Here is a 20,299-nt window from a genome sequence, read left to right as displayed (position 1 = left end):
CCTAAGACTTATTTCAACAGATAGAAAAGAAAAGCAAATTAAAAAATCCTATACAATGTGGCTCCCAGGCAGTAATATTAAACTCTATTCAACCTAAAGTACAAGAAAGCAATGTTAATAGGCTACCAACCATTAATCATAATATGTTCATAGAAAAATTCATTTATATTTCTATGAGGATGACCAAGAACTTAGCTCCTTTGCTCAAGTTCCTGTAATGACAACCTCACTCTCTCATTATCACACCAGATCAACTCCTTAGAAAAGAGGCGGTGATAAGAGAACCCCTAGGTTGAGGGGGACAAGGTTTTGGTGAGAAATGAAGAAAGGTAAGTAGCGGCTTTAAAAGTTGAGCATGAAAAGATGAAGTCTTTAATTTGTGGCAGAGAGGGCAGCATGTATGAGACAGGTCACAGGTGGACACATACTTGTCTTTCCTAAATTGTATATTCAAGCTTCTCCTTGTAGATGTACACTAGCAGTTGAACAGCAGAATGGTAAAATTAAAAGAAATAAGAAGCAGCAGTACCACCTAACCTGGGAAGCTTTTAGTTAAACAGGACTTAAAATGATCTGAATGACTCCACAGGCATACTTTGGAGACATTACTGACTCTGGAACAGACCACCGCAATAAAGCTAAAAGAGCAGTAAGGAGAGCGACGAGAACTTTTTGGTTCCCCAGGGTGTATGAGAGTTATGTTTTCACTGTACTGTAGTCCCTAATGTGTGCAATAACATCATGTCTAAATAACATTCCTAAAAAAATATTAAGTATCATCTGAACCGTCAGCGAGTTCTAATCTTTTTGCTGGTAGAGGCTTTTGTGTCCATGTGGGCTTATGTCTGCTGCTGACTGATCAGTGTGGTGGTTGCTGAAGGGTGGGGTGGCTGTGGCAATTTCTTAAAATAACTATGAAGTTTGTTGCATCAATTGACTCTTCTTTTCACAAATGACTTCTCTGTAGCACGCAATGCTGTTTGATAGCATTTTACCCACAGTAGACCGTCTTTCAAAATTGGAAACAATCCTCTCAGATCTTACTGCTGCTTTATCAATCACGTTTATGCAATATTCTAAACACTATGTTTTCATTTCAACAATCTTTATAGCATCTTCCTGAGATGGAGTAAACGCCATCTCAAGAAACGACTTTCTTTTTTCATCCACGAGAAGTAACTCCTCACGTGTTCATGTTTCAAAATGAGGTTACAGCAATTCAGTCTTATCTTCAGGTTCCACTTCTAATTCTAGGTCTCCTTCTATTTTCACCACATCTGCAGTTACTTCTTCCATGGAAGTCCTGAACTTCTCAAAGTCATCCATGAAGGCTGGAATTAACTTCTTCCAAATTCCTATTAATGATAACTTTTAACTTCTTCATGATATGTTGTTAATAGCATCTAGAATGGTGTATCTTTTCCAGAAGGCTTTCAACTTACTTTGCCCAGGTCCAACAGAGAAATCTGTACAGCAGCTGCACCCTTAAAAAAGTGAATTTAACTAATAAAACTTGAAAATTGAAATGATTCCTTAATTCAAGGGCTTCACAATGGATGTGTCTTCAGTTCAGTCAATCAGTCGTGTCCGACTCTTCGCAACCCCATGGTCTGCAGCACGTCAGGCCTCCCTTGTCCGTCACCAACTCCTGGAGTTTACTCAAACTCATGTCCATTGAGCTGGTGATGCCATCCAACCATCTCATCCTCTGTTGTCCCCTTCTCCTCCTGTCTTCAATCTTTCCCAGCATCAGGGTCTTTTCAAATGAGTCAGTTCTTTGCATCAGGTGGCCAAAGTATTGGGAGTTTTAGCCTCAGCATCAGTCCCTCCAATGAATATTCAGGACTGATTTCCTTTAGGATAGACTGGTTGGATCTCCTTGTTGTCTAAGGGACTCTCAGGAATCTTTTCCAACACCACAGTTCAAAAGCATCAATTATTTGGCATTCAGCTTTCTTTATAGTCCAACTCTCAGATCTATACATGACTACCAGAAAAACCACAGCTTTGACTAGATGGACCTGTGTTGGTAAAATTATGTCTCTGCTTTTTAATATGCTGTCTAGTTTGGTCATAACTTTTCTTCCAAGGAGCAAGCATCTTTTAATTTCATGGCTGCAGTCACCATCTGCAGTGATTTTGGAGCATCCCAAAATAAAGTCTGTCACTGTTTCCATTGTTTCCCCATCTATTTGCCATGAAGTGATGGGACCAGATGCCATGATTTTAGTTTTCTAAATGTTGAGTTTTAAGCCAAGTTTTTCACTCTCCTCTTTCACTTTCATCAAGAGGCTCTTTAGTTCTTCTTTGCTTTCTGCCGTAAGTGTTGTGTCATCTGCATATCTGAGGTTATTGATATTTCTCCCAGCAATCTTGATTCCAGCTTGTGCTTCATCCAGTCCAGCATTTAAAGGCAAAAAGATAGGACACTGAAAGATGAACTCCCCAGGTCAGTAGGTGCCCAATATGCTACTGGAGATCAGTGGAGAAATAACTCCAGAAAGAATGAAGAGATGGAGCCAAAGCAAAAACAGTACCCAGTTGTGTATGTAACTGGTGATGGAAGTAAAGTCCGATGCTGTAAAGAGCAATACTGCATAGGAACCTGGAATGTTAGGTCCATGAATCAAGGCAAATTGGAAGTGGTCAAACAGGAGATGGCAAGAGTGAACATCAACATTTTAGGAATCTGTGAACTAAAATGGACTGCAATGGATGTGTCTTAGCAGGCAGGAAGACATTAACTTTGCTGTACATTCCCACTAGATGACTAGGTGCATGGCAATGAGCAGCAGTAATATTTTGAAAGGAATCTTCTTATCTGAGCAGTAGGTCTCAACAGTGGGCTTAGAATATTCAGTAAACTGTTGTAAACAGATGTGCTGTCATCCAGGCTTTGTTGCTGCATTTTTAAAGCACAGGCAGAGTAGACAGTATAATTCTTAAGAGCCTCAGGATGTTTGGAATGATAAAATGAATACTGGCTTCAACTTAAAATCACCAGTTGCTCTGTGCATGCGTGCTCAGTCGCTCAATTGTGTCTACCTCTTTGTGACCCCATGGACTACAGCCCATCTGGCTCCTCCATCCATGGGATTCTCCAGGCAAGAATACTGGAGTGGGTTACCAATTTCCTCTTCCAGGGGGATCTCCCTGGCCCAGGGATCGAGTCCACGACTCCTGTGTCTCTTGCACTGGCAGGCAGATTTTTTACCACCAAGCCACCTGGGAAGCCTCACTAGCTGCATTAGCCCCTAACTCAAAAGAGTCAGTCTGTCCTTTGAAGCTTTGAAGCCAGGCACTGACTTCTCCTCTCTAGCTATGGAAGTCCTTGTTGGCATCTTCTTCCAAAAGAAGGCTGTTTTAACTTCACTGAAAATCTGTTGTTTACTATAGCCACCTTTATTAATGATCTTAGCTGGATAATTTGCTGCAGCTTCTTACACAACACTTGCTCTTTCACTTTGAATTTTTATGTTATGTACGGAGACAGTTTCTTTCCTTAAACCTTGTGAAGCAATCCAGTTTCAAGATTTTCTTCAGAACCTTCCTTACCTCTCTTGGCCTTCAAAGAATGCAAGTATCAGGGCGTGGTGCCAGATCAGGCTGTGGCCTATGGGAATGCTGTGGCTGCTTTGATCTTCTATCCAAACAATTCAAACTTTCTCTACATTAGCAATACTGCTGTTTTGCATTCTTACCATTTGTGTGTTCACTGAGTAGCAGTTTTAATTTCCTTCAAGAACTTTTCCTTTGCATTCACAACTTGGCTAAATGGAGAAGCCTCGTTTTGGGCTTATCTTGGCTTGCAACATACCTTCTTCACTAAGCTTAATCATTTCTAGCTTTTGATTTAAACTGGGAGACATGCAATTCTTCCTTTCCCTTCAACACTGGTAGGCCACTGTAGGGTTGTCAATCAGCCTTCTTTCAATAATGTTGTGTCTCAGGGAACAAGGAGATTCGAGAAGAAGGAGAAAAACGGTGGAACGCCCAGTCTGTGAAGCAGTCAGAACACACATCTACTGTGCATCCATTAAGTGTGGCTCATGGAGCCTCCAGACAATTAAAGTAGCAATGCTAAAAATCACTGACCACAGATCACCATAATAAATACAAAAAGAAAGAGTTTAACATGTTTTAGGAATTATCAAAATGTGATAGATACATGAGGTGAGTAAATGTTTTTGGAAAAGCTGCACTGATAGACTTGATAGGCACAGGGTTGCCACAAACCTTCAATTTGCAAAAACATGCATTATCTGTGAAGAACAATAAAGTGAAGCGCAATTAAACAAGATCTGCATGTATTCCTTGAGAAGGACAAAGAAGTATGTTTGGAGGATCACTTATTAATGCACTTTAATTGAACTATAAAATATCTGCATTGAAAAACTAAAAATGAACTTTTTGGCCAACCCAACAGAGTAAAGAAAGGATAATGTCTATGTACAAAGCTAGTGGAAAAATTAAAAGACAAAAGTGGTAAAGCCATCTATATCCACCATAAGCAGTTAATAGGTATATACAACATTTAGATGTAAAATATGGTATCAAAAACAGTAATCACGAGGGGAGGAGAGTACAAATGCAGGATTATTAAAGTACATTTGAAAGTCAGAGATCAGCAACTTAAAACAACTATATATGTATATGTATGGTAGTAATCTCCTGATAACCACAAATAATATCTGTAAGAGATACACATACAAAAAATAAATCCAGACATAACACTATAGTCATCAAACCATGAGAACAAAACAAGAAAGGGGGGAAAAAAAGACCTACACAAACACCCCCAAAACAATTTTTAAAAATAGCAAAAAGAATATACTTATTGATAATTATCTTAAATGTAAATAGACTAAATCCTCAATTCAAAAGACAGAGAGTGGCTGACAGATACAAAAACAAGACCCATATATATATATATATGCAGCCTACAGACTCACCTCAGATGTAACGACATAGAAAATAATGGGACTGGAAAACGTACTGCATGAACATGAAAATCAACAGAAAGCTGGAGTACAAATACCTAGACAAAACAGACTTTAAAGATCAATGCCAGAGACAAAGGACATTGCACAATGATCAAGGAATCAACCCAAGAAGATATCGTAACTATAATATATATGTATGCACCCAACACAGGAGGCCTTCAATATATAGTGAATACATACATAGTGAAAGTCGCTCAGTCGTGTCCAACTCTTTGTGACCCCATGGACTACACAGTCCATGGAATTCTCCAGGCCAGAATACTGGAGTGGGTAGCCATTCCCTTCTCTAGGGATCGTCCCAACCCAGGGATGGAACCCAGGTCTCCCACGTTGCAGGCAGATTCTTTACCAGCTGAGCCACAAGGGAAGCCCAAGAATACTGGAGTGGATAGCCTATTTCTTCTCCAGCGGATCTTCCTGAGCCAGGAATCGAACTGGGATCTCCTGCACTGCAGGCAGATTCTTTATCAACTGAGCTATCAGGGAAGCCCAATATATAAGGCAAATAGAAGTAGAAATTGCCAGGAACACAATAATAGAGGTGGACTTTAACACACCACTTACATTAATGGACAGATCATCCAGAGAGAAGATCAGTAAGGCTTAAAATGATGCATTAGACCAGATGGACTTACTCATTTATATATGCATGTATGTATATGTACATAACTTTATAAAATTTTATATTATATATATAACTCAATCAAGTCCATCTGGTCTAATAAATTATTACACATAATAATAATTCTTATGTAGTTATATAGAATAATATACATTATTATATAATAACTAAATTTATCCCTAAATGTTTTCTTCTTTATGATGTTATTTAACATGGAATTTCCTTAAATTGCTTTTCGTATTGTTTTTATCTAATGTATAGAAATATATTTTGTGTGTGATTTTATTAGCTTTAAGAGGTTTTTTGGTGTATTCCTTAGTGTTTCCCACATATAAGACCATGTCATCTGTTAACAGAAGTAGTTTTACTACTTCCTTTTCCATCTGATTGCATTTTATTGCCTGTTCTTTGTAAATACTCTGACAACAATTTCTAGTATTATGTTGAAAAGAAGAGCATCTTTTTTGTTGATATGTTGATATGCTGAAAGTAGGCATGCTTGTCTTCTTCCTTATCTTTGGGGAAAAGCTTTCCAAGTTTCATCATTTGACTGTGTGACAAATGGTGGGTTCACAAATGGTTTATATTATGATGAGGAAGTTTCTTTCTATTTCTAGTTTTCTAAGTATAATTTTGTTTGTTTCTTTTGGTTCTTTTACCATGAAAAGAGTGTTGAACTTTGTCAAAAGTTTTTCCTGTACCAACTGAGATCACATTTTTTTTTCTTTATTCTATTAAAGTAGGGTATTACACTGATTGATTTTAGTATGCTGAATTTTTGCATTCCTGGAATAAAACTCACTTCATCAGGATGTATAAGCCCTTTAATATGCCACTGATTGGTTTGCTAGTACTTTCGTGGGAATTCACTGGGGATATGGCTGTGTAGTTTTGTTGCTGTGCGTCTGCATAACTTTGGAATCAGGGTAATGCTGTCCTAACAGAGTTCACTACTCTTCAATTTTTTTTGAAGAATCTGAGAAGGGGTGGCATCATTTCTCCTTTCAACGCTTGAATAATTCTCTAGTGATGCCATCTGACCTTGCGTGGGCTTTTCTTTATTGGAGTTTTCGGTTTACTTTGTCCCTATCAGTCCTTATTAGTGTTTATGTCTATTCAAATTTCCTACTGCTACTTGGGGGCTTCCCATGTAGCTCAGCTGGTAAAGAATATGCCTGCAATGCAGGAGACCCAGGGTCGATCCCTGGGTTGGGAAGATCCCCTGGAGAATGGCATGGCAACCCACTCCAGTCCTGTGGCCTGGACAATTCGATGGACAGAGCAGAGGAGCCTAGTGGGCTGAAGTCCGTGGAGTCGCAGAGTTGAACATGACTGAGTGACTAACACACACACTTCTACTTGAGTCATTTTGGCAGTTTGTGTGTTTCTAGGAATTTTTCCACTGCATACAGGTTTATCCACTTTATTAGTATATAGCTGTTCACATTATCCTCTTAACAATCCTTTTTATTTCTGTAAAATCAATATTAATGTTTTTCCACCTGTGATTTTACTATTTTTTCTCATTTTCTTAGCCAATCTAGTTAAAAATTTGTCAATTATGATCTTTTCAAACAATCAACTATTTTTGGTTTTACTGACTTTCTCTATTTTAATATTTTCTATTTCATGTACAACCACTCTAATCTTTATGCAAAAAGTTGGCTAACTTAGATGAGGTGCTGAAATTCACTGAAAGAAGTTATAACAGTCTTAAATCCGGGTGCACCTAAGAACAGAACAGCACGTTTAAAGCAAAAGTGACAGAACTAAAACAGAATTAGTCAACAGCACAATTCTAGGTCAGGACTTTACTTATCCTCTCTTATTAACTGATAAACGCAAGCAGTCCATCAGTAAGGATGCAGAATACTTAAAACTATTAACCCACTTGATCTAACTGACATTTATAGAACACTGTATATAACAAAGATACACATTATTTTCAATGTATATAAAACACTCATCAACATAAATCATATTTTTTCATAAAATAAACCTCAAAATTTAAAGTATTTAGAATTATAAAAGTATGTTCCTTAACAACAGAATTAAGACTAGAAACCTAAACAGAAAAATAGTTAAGAAATCTCCAAATATTGTAAATCAAACAACATACTTCAATAATCTATAGAGTAAAAGAAGATATCACAGGGAAAATTAAAAAGCATCTTGAAGTAAAAATTAAATCATAATATGACCAAAAAAACTTACATGATGCAGCTATAGCAACGCTTAGAGGTAGTAAAAATACAACACTACAAGATAATATTACAAAAGAGGAAAGGATTCAAATGTGTTAACTTTTCAATGTAACTGGCTAAAAGAAAGGGCTAATTTATAAAACAAGGTGAGAGGAATAGAAAAATACAGCAAATAACCCATCCACTCAAGTGTCAACGAATTCAATAATTAGATAAAGTATTAAAATTCCTTGAAACACATATGAACTACAAAATCTTTTTGAAAAAAAAAACAACCAGATAATTAGAAATGCTGAACATACACTGAATAAATCGAATTACTTTAGTCTAGGCTCAGATGACTTCACAGGACATTCTATCAACACTGAGAGAGGAAATATAGTAACTCTATGCAAACTTTTCCATAAAATAAAAAAGGTAACATCATTTATTTTCAGTGTCTAGTATTATTATCCTGATTCTAAAACCAGATAGTACATGAAAAGAAAAGTATAGCCCAATGCTTCCTATGAATATCAATGCAAAATTCTAAAATAAAAATACTAACAAAAATCTAGCAATATATAAAAAAGATAATATACCATGATTGTTTAGAAGTTTATTCTAGGCATGCAATATAGGTGCAATATTTGAAAATCTATGTGATTCACTATATTAATAAACTAAAGTAGAAACATTACACAATTATCTCTATGAATGCAGAAAAACGTATCTGACAAAATCCAGCATCTGTTTATAACGAAAGTGCTCAGGAAATAAACAGCAGATAATTTTAAAAAACGTAAAAAAACCTATACCTAATATCATAATCAGAAGGGGAAATGTAAATAACATCTCCCCCAAATCAGTAATAATTAAATGTCTATTCTCACCATCTCTATACAACATTGTTCTGGCAATCTTAGTCAATGCAAGGAGGCAAGAAAAAAAAGAGATAAAAGGCATACAAGTTGGAAACAGATGACACAATCATCTATATTATATAGACTATCACCTTAAAATGGCACTAAAACTAATAAGTATGTTCAAACCTGGTAAACTAGTGAGACAGATACATGTAACACCTCCACTAAAGACCTGTTTACCTCAATTTCCTCAATTTCTTTTACTCAGTACAATGTCTGACTTTCAACAAAAAAATTGCAAGACATACTAAAGGGATAAAAATGTGTATTTTCAAGATATAAAGCAAGCCTCAGATATGACAGAGAGAGAGATAGATGTTGGAATTATGAGACCAGGAATTTGAAGCAGCTATGATTATTATACTAAAGGCTTTAGTAGAAAAAGTGAACTATGAGCAAGAATAGGTGAGTATTATAAGTAGATAAATGGAATCTTTAAGACAACATCAAAGGAAATGCTAGCAATCAAAAACACCACCACAAAATGCCTTTGTCTTTGACAGGTTCACCAATAGCCAGAACAGTCAAGGAAATAATTGGTGAGCTTGAAGAAATGTTAATAGAAACTTTCCAAACCGAAATACAAAGAGAAACAAGAATAAAAAAGAACAGAATATCCAAGCATTCTGAGACAACTATAAAAGATGTAATGTACATGTAACGGGACTAAGAGAAGAGAAGGGACAGGAAGGCGCAGAAGAAATACTTGAAGCAAGAACGGTATTCCAAAATTAGTGCTAGACACCATATTACAGATCATTTGGTCTTACATTTAGGCCTCTAATACATTTTGAATTTATTTTTGTGTATAGAATTAGAGAATGTTCTAATTTCATTCCTTTACATGTAACTGTCCAAGGAAGACATACAAATGGCCAAAAGGCACATGAAAAGATGCTCAACATCGCTAATTATTAGAGAAATCTGACTCAAAACTACAATGAGGTATCACCTCACATTGATCAGAATGGCCATCATTAAAAGTCTACAAGTAATAAATGCTAGAGAGGATGTGGGGTTGGGAGGAAGGAACCCTCCCTCACTGTTGGCAGGGATGTAAAATGGTACAACCATTGTGCAGAACAGTATGGACGTTTCTTGAAACACTAAAAATAGAACTACATATGATTCTGCAATCCCACTCCTGGGCATGTATCTGGGGAAAATCACAGTCTAAAAAGGTACACGCGCTCCACTTTTCAGAGCATCACTATTTACAATATCCAAGATATGGAAGCAACCTGAATGTCCACTGACAGAGGAACGGAGAAAAAAGATGTAGCATACAAATATATGACAGAACATTGCTCAGACATAAAACAATGCCGTTCGCAGCAACATAGACGGACCTAGAGATTATCACACTAAGTGAAACAAGCTGGACAGTGAAAGATAAATATCAAATGGTATCGCTTATATGAAAAACCTAAGAGAAGATACAAATGAACTTATTTCCAAACAGAAAGAAGACTCACAGGCATAGAAAACAAACTTACAGTTACCAAATGGGAGAAGCAGTAGGAGAGAGATAAATTATGAGGTTGGTATTAACATACACACTACTATATATAAAATAGATAACCAAGAAGGATCTACTGGAGAACACAGGCAACTATACACCGTATCTTGTAATAACCTATAAGGGAAGAGAATCTGAATACAAAGAAAAATATACATATACGTAGAACTGAATCGCTGTGCTATCCACCCAATACTAACAGGATATTGTAAATCAACTATACTTCGATTAAAAAAAATCTAATGTGATCTAAGACTGTATTAATTGTAGGTTAAAAGAAAAGTAAGGTGAAACCATGGTAACACCTTATCAAAAGAAACTTGGAATAGCCATATTAACTTCAGACAGAGCCAACTTTAGAAGATTGAAAGTTATCATACAAAAAGAAACATTACATAATGATAAAGGGGTTAATTCTCCAGAAAGACATAACAATGCTTAATGCGTATGCATCTAACGAGAGAGTTTCGAAATACAATAGCCAAAAACTGATCGAACTGTAAGGAGAAATAGATTTAATTCACTATGATAGTTGGAGACTTTTAACATCCCTTTATCAGTAATTGACAGATTTAGAAGGTGGAAAATTAGAAGGACTGAAAAGCACCATCAGCCAACTGGATCGAGTTGATATTTATAGACTACCTCCTCCAACAATGGCAGAACACATATTCTACTTAAGCTCACAGAATATTTACCAAGAGAAACCATATTCCAGGTCATGAAACACATCTTAAATTTAAAAGAACAGAAATCATACAAAGGTATGCTCTCAGACCACAAAAAAATTAAACTGGCAATCAGTAAGATAAATATATCTGGAAAAATTCCAAACAGAGATCAAATCGGAGAAGGCAATGGCAACCCACTCCAGTACTCTTGCCTGGAAAATCCCATGGATGGAGGAGCCTGGTAGGCTGCAGTTCATGGGGTCGCGAAGAGTTGGACACGACTGAGCGACTTCACTTTCATGCATTGGAGAAGGAAATGGCAGCCCACTCCAGTGTTCTTGCCTGGAGAATCCCAGGGACAGAGGAGCCTGGTGGGCTGCCGTCTACGGGGCTGCACAGAGTCGGACACGACTTAAGTGACTTAGCAGCAGCAGCAGCAGCAAATATCAAATAATACAGTTCCAAATAACACATGGGTCAAATGAGACATTTCAAGAAAATTTTAAATATATTTTAAAGTAAATAAAAATAAATACAACTCATCAAAGTTTGTGGGATGCAGTAAAAATAGCCTACATAGGACAACTTACAGCGCTGAATCACACATTCAAAAAGAAAGCTCTAAAAGCAATCATCTATGCTTCCAGTTTAGGAAGCCAGAAATAGAAGAGCAAATAAAATCTGAAATAATAAGAAAATAAATAAAAATGAGTAGAAATCCATAAATTTTCAAACTGAAAACTGACAGAGAAAATCACCAAAATCACAAGCTGCCTTTTTGAAAAGATCAAGAAAATTGATGAACCTCTGCCACATTAAAAAGAAATTGTGTTCTATCAGGCCTTCTGGCATTTATAATAGTGTTTTGTGTATACAAAACCTATTTGGTGCAAAAATTTTAATTTTTACATTGAAGATTATACTATTGCTCATCGTGCCAAAAATGACTCCTCACATTTAATATTTATATGTTGAACTCTACTGAGCTCAAAATTACTACTGTCTGTTCACTTTTTGTGACATTTGACTGTTACACCTCTGTTTATCCTCTTATTTTATCCATTTATTCTGCGTAATTTTGTTTTAGGTGCGATTCTTATACAGAACATCTAGTTACATTTTGTTTTTAACCTACTTGAGGGTTTTAAAGCTTAAACCATTTGCATTTCATATCATAACTAACATGGTTTTGACAGCTGTCTGTGTTCTTTTATATCCTCAGTGCAATGCCTCACAATCAACAGAAGAGAGTAATTTTAAAGTTAAACTGTCAGAACATTTGGTAGATATTTGTGGCTTGTTTTTCTCTGATCTGAAGTCTTAGACTGGACTACCATTTGAGTACGATAAGGAAAACGTCAATATGAAGCTACCTAGATGCATCTGTTTAGCCTTTCCTTTCTCTGTTGAGTATTCATGTTGTACTTGTCTAACCTTACTTTACTTAAGAAAACAACAACAATCACTAACAGTGCCATAACTGCCATGAATCACCAAAGTCTTCATGCTGAATTTTTCAATCAGAAAATAGGAAGTCATGATTCAGTCATGAAAAGTGCCAGTGTAACTTTAATACTATTTCACCACACAAAGAAAAAGATACCAGATGGAAGCATGGATCTCCATAAGGCAATGAAGAATGCTACTAGTAGTAAATATAAAGCACTGTTAGCACATTAAAATATAATTGTCTAAAGCTAAACAGAATTACGATATATTGTGATGGCTTATAATATGTGAAAGTAGAATATATGAAAGTGAAGAATGGAAGAGGAAACAGAAATATGCTATTCAAAGTGATATATAATATTAACTGAAGGCACAGTGAAATACACAGAAAACTCTAAAACAACTTCACGACAAAAAAACAAAGGAGAATAGCTAATGAGACAATAGCTAAGATAAAATCAAAACAAAAATATTCACAAGAAGGTAGATAAAAAAGGAATAAAATTGCAAGATGGTAGATTTAAACCCAACTATGTTAATAACTGAATTAAATTAAAATGGGCTGCACATTCCATTAGAAGACATATATTATCTAATGAATAAGGAAAAAGTCAAAGTATGGTGCAGTGAGTAAGCTTGTGTGTTCCTCTTTCTCCTCCTACCATGGATAGAGACCCCATGATGTGCTAAAAAGTCTGGCTGGTGCCAGCTCTCTCCATAATCCACCTTCCGCCTCCCCCAAACCTGCTAAGACTTAGAGAAGCCAAAAGGTGGAGTAGAAAAAGATTACTGGATGACAAGCAGTAAAAATTACAAGAGCTAAATGAGCTATTCAAACCTGTAGTTGCTGCTCAAAAACTAAGTAAAGGTACAGATTGCAAATCTGTGGTACACGCACAGGTGGAGCACTAAGGGAGTAAGTGTGAGCTCTCTCTTGACTGGACTGCAGTGAGAAAATATGACGCAAGCAGTGAAGAACTTGAAAAATATGCTATAGAGAATAAACCACAAGGAGTGAGTAAGAAGCACAGTAAGGCCGAAAAGAAAAACTCCAAAATTGAGAGTGTGCAAATACTTTCTTGAACTACTAGAAACAACAAACGTGGCTGGCTTTGGGTATGCCATGGAGGGGTAGATATCTGCATGCATCATGACACATTTCCTTCTGGATTTATACTGTGTTGTTTCTCTTTTTTTAAAAAAGAAAAGAATGAACAGAAAATGTCATTAAAAGATCTAATAGAGTGTTTTGCCCTAGGTCCAAATACTGCCAAAATAAGTCCAGAATCTTTCCTTATATGGAAGGAAAAAACAAGAAAAGATGGATAAGCTTGAGCAAGAAATGGAAAGAAAGACTTCCAAACAGGGTAGGCACTAGTTTTCAGTGGTTGTGAAATGTGTGAATTTCGTCCTGAGCGGACTGATGATAACAAGGAGGAAGCAGACAATACCTGTTACACCCAGGGAACAGGTGGAGATGAGGGAGATGATTCAGTGAGGGATGTAGATGAGACAGGTATTACTGTAGCCACTCTTCAAAGACTGTAGCACATATACTTCAGAAAGAGATAAAAATAAATTAAGCAAAACTTCCCTGGGGCCTCAGACACTGAAGAATCTGCCTGTAATGCAGGAGACTCAAGGTTCGACCCTGGATCGGGAGGATGCCTTGGAGAAGGAAATGGTTACCCACTCCAGTATTCTTGCTTGGAGAATTCCATGGACAGAGGAGCCTGGCAGGCTACAGTCCATGGGGTCGCATAGGGTCGGGCATGACTTAGCAACTAACACTTACACTTTTCCTCAGCTACCAACTTTATTTAGATTTCACCAGTTTTGCCACTTAGGGCCCTTTTCTATTCCAAGATCCAATCTAGAATTCCATATGACATTTAGTCATGCCACCTTAGTCTCTTCAGTTTGTGAAAGCTCCACAGTCATTCTTTGCGCTTCATGAAGCTGACACCTTTAAACCTATCTGACCAATTATTTTGAGGTATATATCTCTCCATGCAGGTTTCTTCAGGTTTTCTCATGATCATACTGAGGTTATTAATTTTGAAGAATACTACAAAAGTGATACAGCCTTCTCATGTTATCATATCATGGGTTACAAGGATTTTGCAACATTTGCCAAGGTTTGTTTTTTTTTTTAACTCTAAAATTACTCTTTTAAATCTTTGTAAATATATATTTTAAGAGAGATATGCAGACATGCAAATATTCTGTTTCTTTACTTTTACCCACTAATTTTAGCATTCACTGGTGAATTGCATACAGCAATTTTTATTCTGGGGTTTTTAATGATAATTTTCTATTTCCCTGATTCCTTCTACCTTTATTAATTCGAATTCACCTATAATGAAGATGGGGCTTCCCTGGTGTCTCAGGTGACAAAGAATCTGCCTGCAATGTGGGAGACCTGGGTTCAATCCCTGAGTCAGGAAGATCCCCTGGAGAAGGGAATGGCAACCCACTCCGGTATTCTTGCCTGGAGAATCCCATGGATAGAGGAGCTTGGCAGGATATAGTCCAAGAGGTCTCAAAGAGTCAGACATGACTGAGCAACAATACTGCTACTATTTTAATGAAGACCTGTCTCTTCTCAATATTTTATCTATTTGTTCAATCACTAATTTTGCAGTACAGACTAATGGACATGTATCTCATTCTTTGGGTCACATACAATATTTGTTTTGCTACTAAAATTGTTCCAGCTTTCACCACTGGAAATTACTTAAGGTTGGTTCCTGTGTTCTATTAACATGAACCTTTCCATCTACCTTCCTTGTTTTTTTTTTTTTTTTTTTTTACTTTCTGGCACCACAAAATTCCTTGGGCTCTTCTTTTACCTTCCCCATCCCAGCTGTGAGATCAACTACTTCTCCAAATAACTTTGATTCTTTTTACTGGAGAATGGTTATTTAGTAATGAGTATTTCAGTGTTAGATGTGATTAATGTCATATTTAATGGTAAACAGTGTTTTCTCCCTAGAAACAATGTTTTCTCTCCTTAGAAACAAAACCAGGATGTTAACTCTCATCATTTCTATTCCACATTGTAGAAAGGTCCTAGCCAATATAATAAAGGAAAAGAAATAAAATACATACAGATTGAAAATGAAGTAAAGCTTTTTATTTATATAAAATATGGTCATCTATTTAGATAACCCTACATCATGTACAAAAAAACTACTAAAACTAATAGCTTGTAGGATACAAGATCCCCATACAAAAATCAATCCTATTTCTACTGGTAGCAAACAATATGAAAATAAAATTTTAAAGTATCATTCACATCAGAAGACATGAAATACTTATGGATAAATTTAACAAAATATGAATAAGAACTAAACACTGAAAATTATGAAACATTACTGAGAGTAATTAAAGAAGGCCTAAATAAATGCCAATCCTCCCCAAATTCTTCTATAAATTGAACACAGTCTCACAAAAAACTCCCAGCAGACTTTTTTGTATCAAGTTGACAAACTGAGTATAAAACATATAGAAATTTACCTAGATAAATTCATATAAAACATCCTACCTGAGAACCTGAAAGCCTGAAGACACTTCAAAGATCACAATTTCCTGTGGGTGTAAAACAACCTGTCCATTTCCACGCAGGGGAGAAGCAGATTATCTAGGGTGAGTACCTCCACCTTCCAGCGCTGAGTTATCTACAGCGCTACATGATGGTACTCACAGGTAAGATCAGTTCATTTTTAACTTTCCCTAGGAAGAGGTTTCACTTTCCCCTAAAGGTGCTCATGCTCAGGCGCTCAGTCCTGTCTGACTCTTTGTGACTCCCTGGACTGTAGCCTGCCAGGCTCCCCTGGTCATGGGATTTTCCAGGCAAGAATACTGGCACGGAGCGCCATTTCTTCCTCCAGAGGATCTTCCCAACCCAGAGCTCAAACCCGTGTCTCCTGCATCTTCTGCACTGGCGGGCGGATTCTTTACCACTGAGCCACTGGGGAAGCCCTTCCGCTAAACATACCAGCATCTTCACACACACCTTCATCTAGAGAGTTTCCCATGATGCACAGCAATAGGAAGATAGCCAGCAATCATGTCATAAATGTATAAAAACAGCAATTCTCCCAAAGCACATTAGTAAAACTGAAAAACACCTGACCTTAGAGATGAAGAATAAGTTATGCATTTTAAAGATATAAGACCCCTCAAAAACGTTTGAAAACACAGGTAAATTCATGAAAATAGCTACTGTATTAGCATTCCTATAATTAATTCCTTGTTTGTTGTAATACAATACAAACCCAAATAAACCCAATTTTATTTCCACCACCTTTTAGAAAGAGTGTCAAAATTTAAGCATGCTGCTATGACACTGTTCTTCTTCAGGTGTGTGAAGATGGCTGAAAACATCAGGGCCATGTGACAGCCCGGATACCACCCACACCCTGGAGTAAACCTGCAGCAAGTGTCAACGAGTAGAAACTTTGTGATTTTTGCAGCTGTGCTTCTTTATGCAGGATACTTAACATTTTTGCTCAAGTTAAGCAGCAACTATTTTAATCTAAACTCTAACAATTTAAATTCATTTCTTCACACGCATCATCTAAAGCTATGTTTTGGCAGTTCCTTGTACTGCCCTTCTTGCTGGCTTCTCCAGTTTCATTCACCACAAGGGAGCTGCCTGGGTATCTTAACAGTACCTTCACTCTGGGCATGCTGAGCCCATAGGGCAGAGACAGGATAAGCCTTGTTTCTTCACTGTGTGCTGGCTGGGTTCTCAGCGCATTCCTTTTAGTTTAGTTCAGTTCAGTCGCTCGTCGTGTCCGACTCTTTGTGACCCCATGAATCGCAGCACACCAGGCCTCCCTGTCCATCACAAACTCCCAGAGTTCACCCTTAGGTGATGCCAAACTCCAATCTTATTAGCCTATCTGACTCTATGAAGAGGACTGAAGAAAATCCATATTTTACCCCTTCTTTTAAAGTTAGCAGTGCCATACCAATGCCCCACATTTAGTCTCTTAAGGAAATTTTTCTTTCTGTTTGGTTGCTGTTAGCGGTGGTGGAGTCCTCTTTGGACAGAGTATATACCAAAGGAATATTTAGTTGTGGCTTATAACTTTGTGTGCCAAAGGAAACCTTTGATCATATATTATTTCTAGGTTCTTTTGCAGTGCACTCACATGATAAACAGCAAGTGGTGCTTTACGGGCTATATATGGATGCCACTCATGAAGAATTTCATCAGTATTATAAAGTAGATATATAACTGTCTGCCTGAAGTTAATAAACATTGAGATACTTAAGAATGATCACAAACTTCTCACAAGGTTTGAGAAGGATCCAATACTTACCTTAGTGCTTTATACATGGTAGGAACTCAAGAAATGTAAGTTTAATTGAAGTTTCAGTAGAGGTACCGTAACATGGTGCCTCTATTTTAAACACCTAGCTATAAGAAATGCTTAAAATCATCACATTCCCTATTACTGTAACATAATACAAAAATGATGCACTTGTCTTACTTCCTCATAACTCTATGATATCACTCTATCTTTGCTTTAGGGATTAACACAGAAGAGTATTTGGCAAAAATTAAGACACTGCATAAATGTTGCTGATAAATACATTTTAGAGAAAAACATGAAAACCTAGAATAAACTGAAATGGAAGGACTGAGTACATAAACTGACTAGGTAAGAATTACAAGCAAATGCTGAATAACATAAAAATTTCATAGTAAAATTTTCATGTGAGCATTTGAAAATCAAAATATCAAAATCAATGACTGTACTAACAGTATCTGAAGTGGTAAAAATAAAATTAAAAAGATTTAAAAGATAAGACAGACACAGTAATTTCCTATTTCTAAACTTAAGTAAACACTGCAGTATTAGAAACAAGTACAGATTAGAGTAAAAATAAAATTATATGATTTGTAGCATCCATCTTGTAAGTCTTGAAGTTCTATTTCAAGTAAAAGAGAAGCCCCAAAGAAGACAAATAAACGTATTATTTTGTTAAATATTAAAACTAAACTGCTTTAAATTCCTTTTAAAAATAAGGAACTGTATAAATAAATATGAAGCATTCACTTTAAAATGAAAGGTATAGAGACAAAGTTTCAAAATTGTGATTGCTTTGCTAGTTTTCCTGAAGAATCATAACATTGGTGCCTTTATTTTTTCTGAATCAATGAAATGATGAGAAGTAAACTAACAAATTATTGTGATAATAAAGAGAAAACATCACATTGAATAAAATTTCAAAATGCATTTCAGATGTAAAAACTACCAATAATGTTTTGTGCTAAGAAGTTCAATATTCAATTAAATAATAGAGTAAAAATACAATACCATGAAGATAACTGACCTTTTTATCATACACATCTTGCCAGTTTACTCCAGAAAAGAAACTGTGTCTCATAATTTCTTTTGCATCATCTGGTCCTCCACCAAGGCTGTGAGAACAGAAATAAAATTAAATGATCATAGAACATTTGCATAAGCTGAATGCATAACTACAAAGCTTTTGTGAAATGTAACTTTCTGTGTGTAAATAGTTTTTGTGATAAATAGCCATAAAAATAAAAAGCTTCTGTTGTAAGATCTAGTTTTCCTAATACACTATTAATAAGAATTTGGCTTGGGACAGTACGGTATTTGAAAAAAGCACAAGTTTTGGAGACAAACCAGAGCTAGCAAGCAGCTCTAGAACTTATGAGGTGTATGACAATGAAAACTTACTTAATCTCAGTTTTCTCATCTGTATAGTGGGAATAATAATACCAGCATGGAAGATTACTGTTAAGTAATCTTAAGTACAGTAAGATTAATCTTACTGCTTACAGTAGCTTACTGCTAAGCATTTAGAAACAACAAGTACCTGGCACAATAAATAACAGCTATTGTCAATTCTCAAACCAAAATTATTTTAGAATGACTTTAGTCAAAATGCACCCTTGTCAACATAAATTCTGAAAAAACTACATAACTGGTTAGAAAAAAACAATTTAGAGAGCATTGTAACAGAAGCCAATAAATCGCTTTCATATTTCAAATGAATTTTCAGAGAAGTGAGAAAGTTAATATATGAACTATCACTGTAATGGAATCTGCTATACAAGTTTCAATATAAATTAAAAATTTATATCCCCTTCTTTGAAGATACTCTTATTCAACTGATACCTGACACAATCTGAAATTCAGGTGTTTTCTAGATTTCTCAGTTTCATACAGTACATGCTAGTCACTCTGAAGAAAGGATGAGAGAAACAGAAAATAACAGAGGAGGAAGTAAGATGGGAAGAAAAGAGGAAAAAGAGAGAAATAAAGAAAGGACAGAGAAACAAGGAGGAAAATAAAACAAAGGAAATCTATTTTTAAATCTGAATTTGATAGAGCAAGTTTTATTTAATTTTACTCATTGTTAGGAATGATACATGCTGGTAAATGCTTAATAATCAGCTATCTTGGGAAATTATAAATATGTAATACATACATGTATTATTAGATTTATCAACAGAAGATGTGCAGAAGCAAAACATTATACACCATTTCCAACCTCAAAATATGTAAGTATCCTCAAAAGTACAGAGAAGAGTAAAAGTTAACAACATTATCAAAGAGTGAAGAGTTTTGAGTATTTTCTATCCTTGATTTTAATGTTCCTGGTTTAATTTTAAGTTCATATAATTTAATTTTTAATAATGGTTGTTTTCAACAACCAGCTCACAAAATCCTTGATATTTAACAACTGGCTATTCTAAACTGGTACATGTCGACTCCCAACACACCACTGGGTAGAAAGAAAAGCAAATATGTCATAGAAAAGAAGCAATTCTACAATTTTAATGAATTCTGGTTATTATCAGGTATAAGAAATATATCACTAGGAAGAATCCAGGATCCTCCGACACACTGTCAGAATGGAAAAAAACAAAACAAT

At 36.0% G+C, this 20,299-nt stretch overlaps 1 protein-coding gene across 1 annotated transcript in view; it reads right to left on the bottom strand.

Annotated features, from left to right (window-relative positions):
- AKT3 (AKT serine/threonine kinase 3) overlaps positions 1–20,299 on the bottom strand; it is a 139,167-nt gene that overhangs the window by 12,463 nt on the left and 106,405 nt on the right. Inside the window, exon 11 of the mRNA XM_052653829.1 lies at positions 18,725–18,812. Coding sequence (XP_052509789.1) covers positions 18,725–18,812 — 88 coding nt within the window. The remainder of the gene's footprint in view (positions 1–18,724; positions 18,813–20,299) is intronic.

Source organism: Budorcas taxicolor, chromosome 16 (assembly GCF_023091745.1).
Source record: "Budorcas taxicolor isolate Tak-1 chromosome 16, Takin1.1, whole genome shotgun sequence".
In the NCBI taxonomy this organism is placed as follows: Eukaryota; Metazoa; Chordata; class Mammalia; order Artiodactyla; family Bovidae; genus Budorcas; species Budorcas taxicolor.
This window is presented reverse-complemented; position numbering and strand designations above follow the sequence as displayed.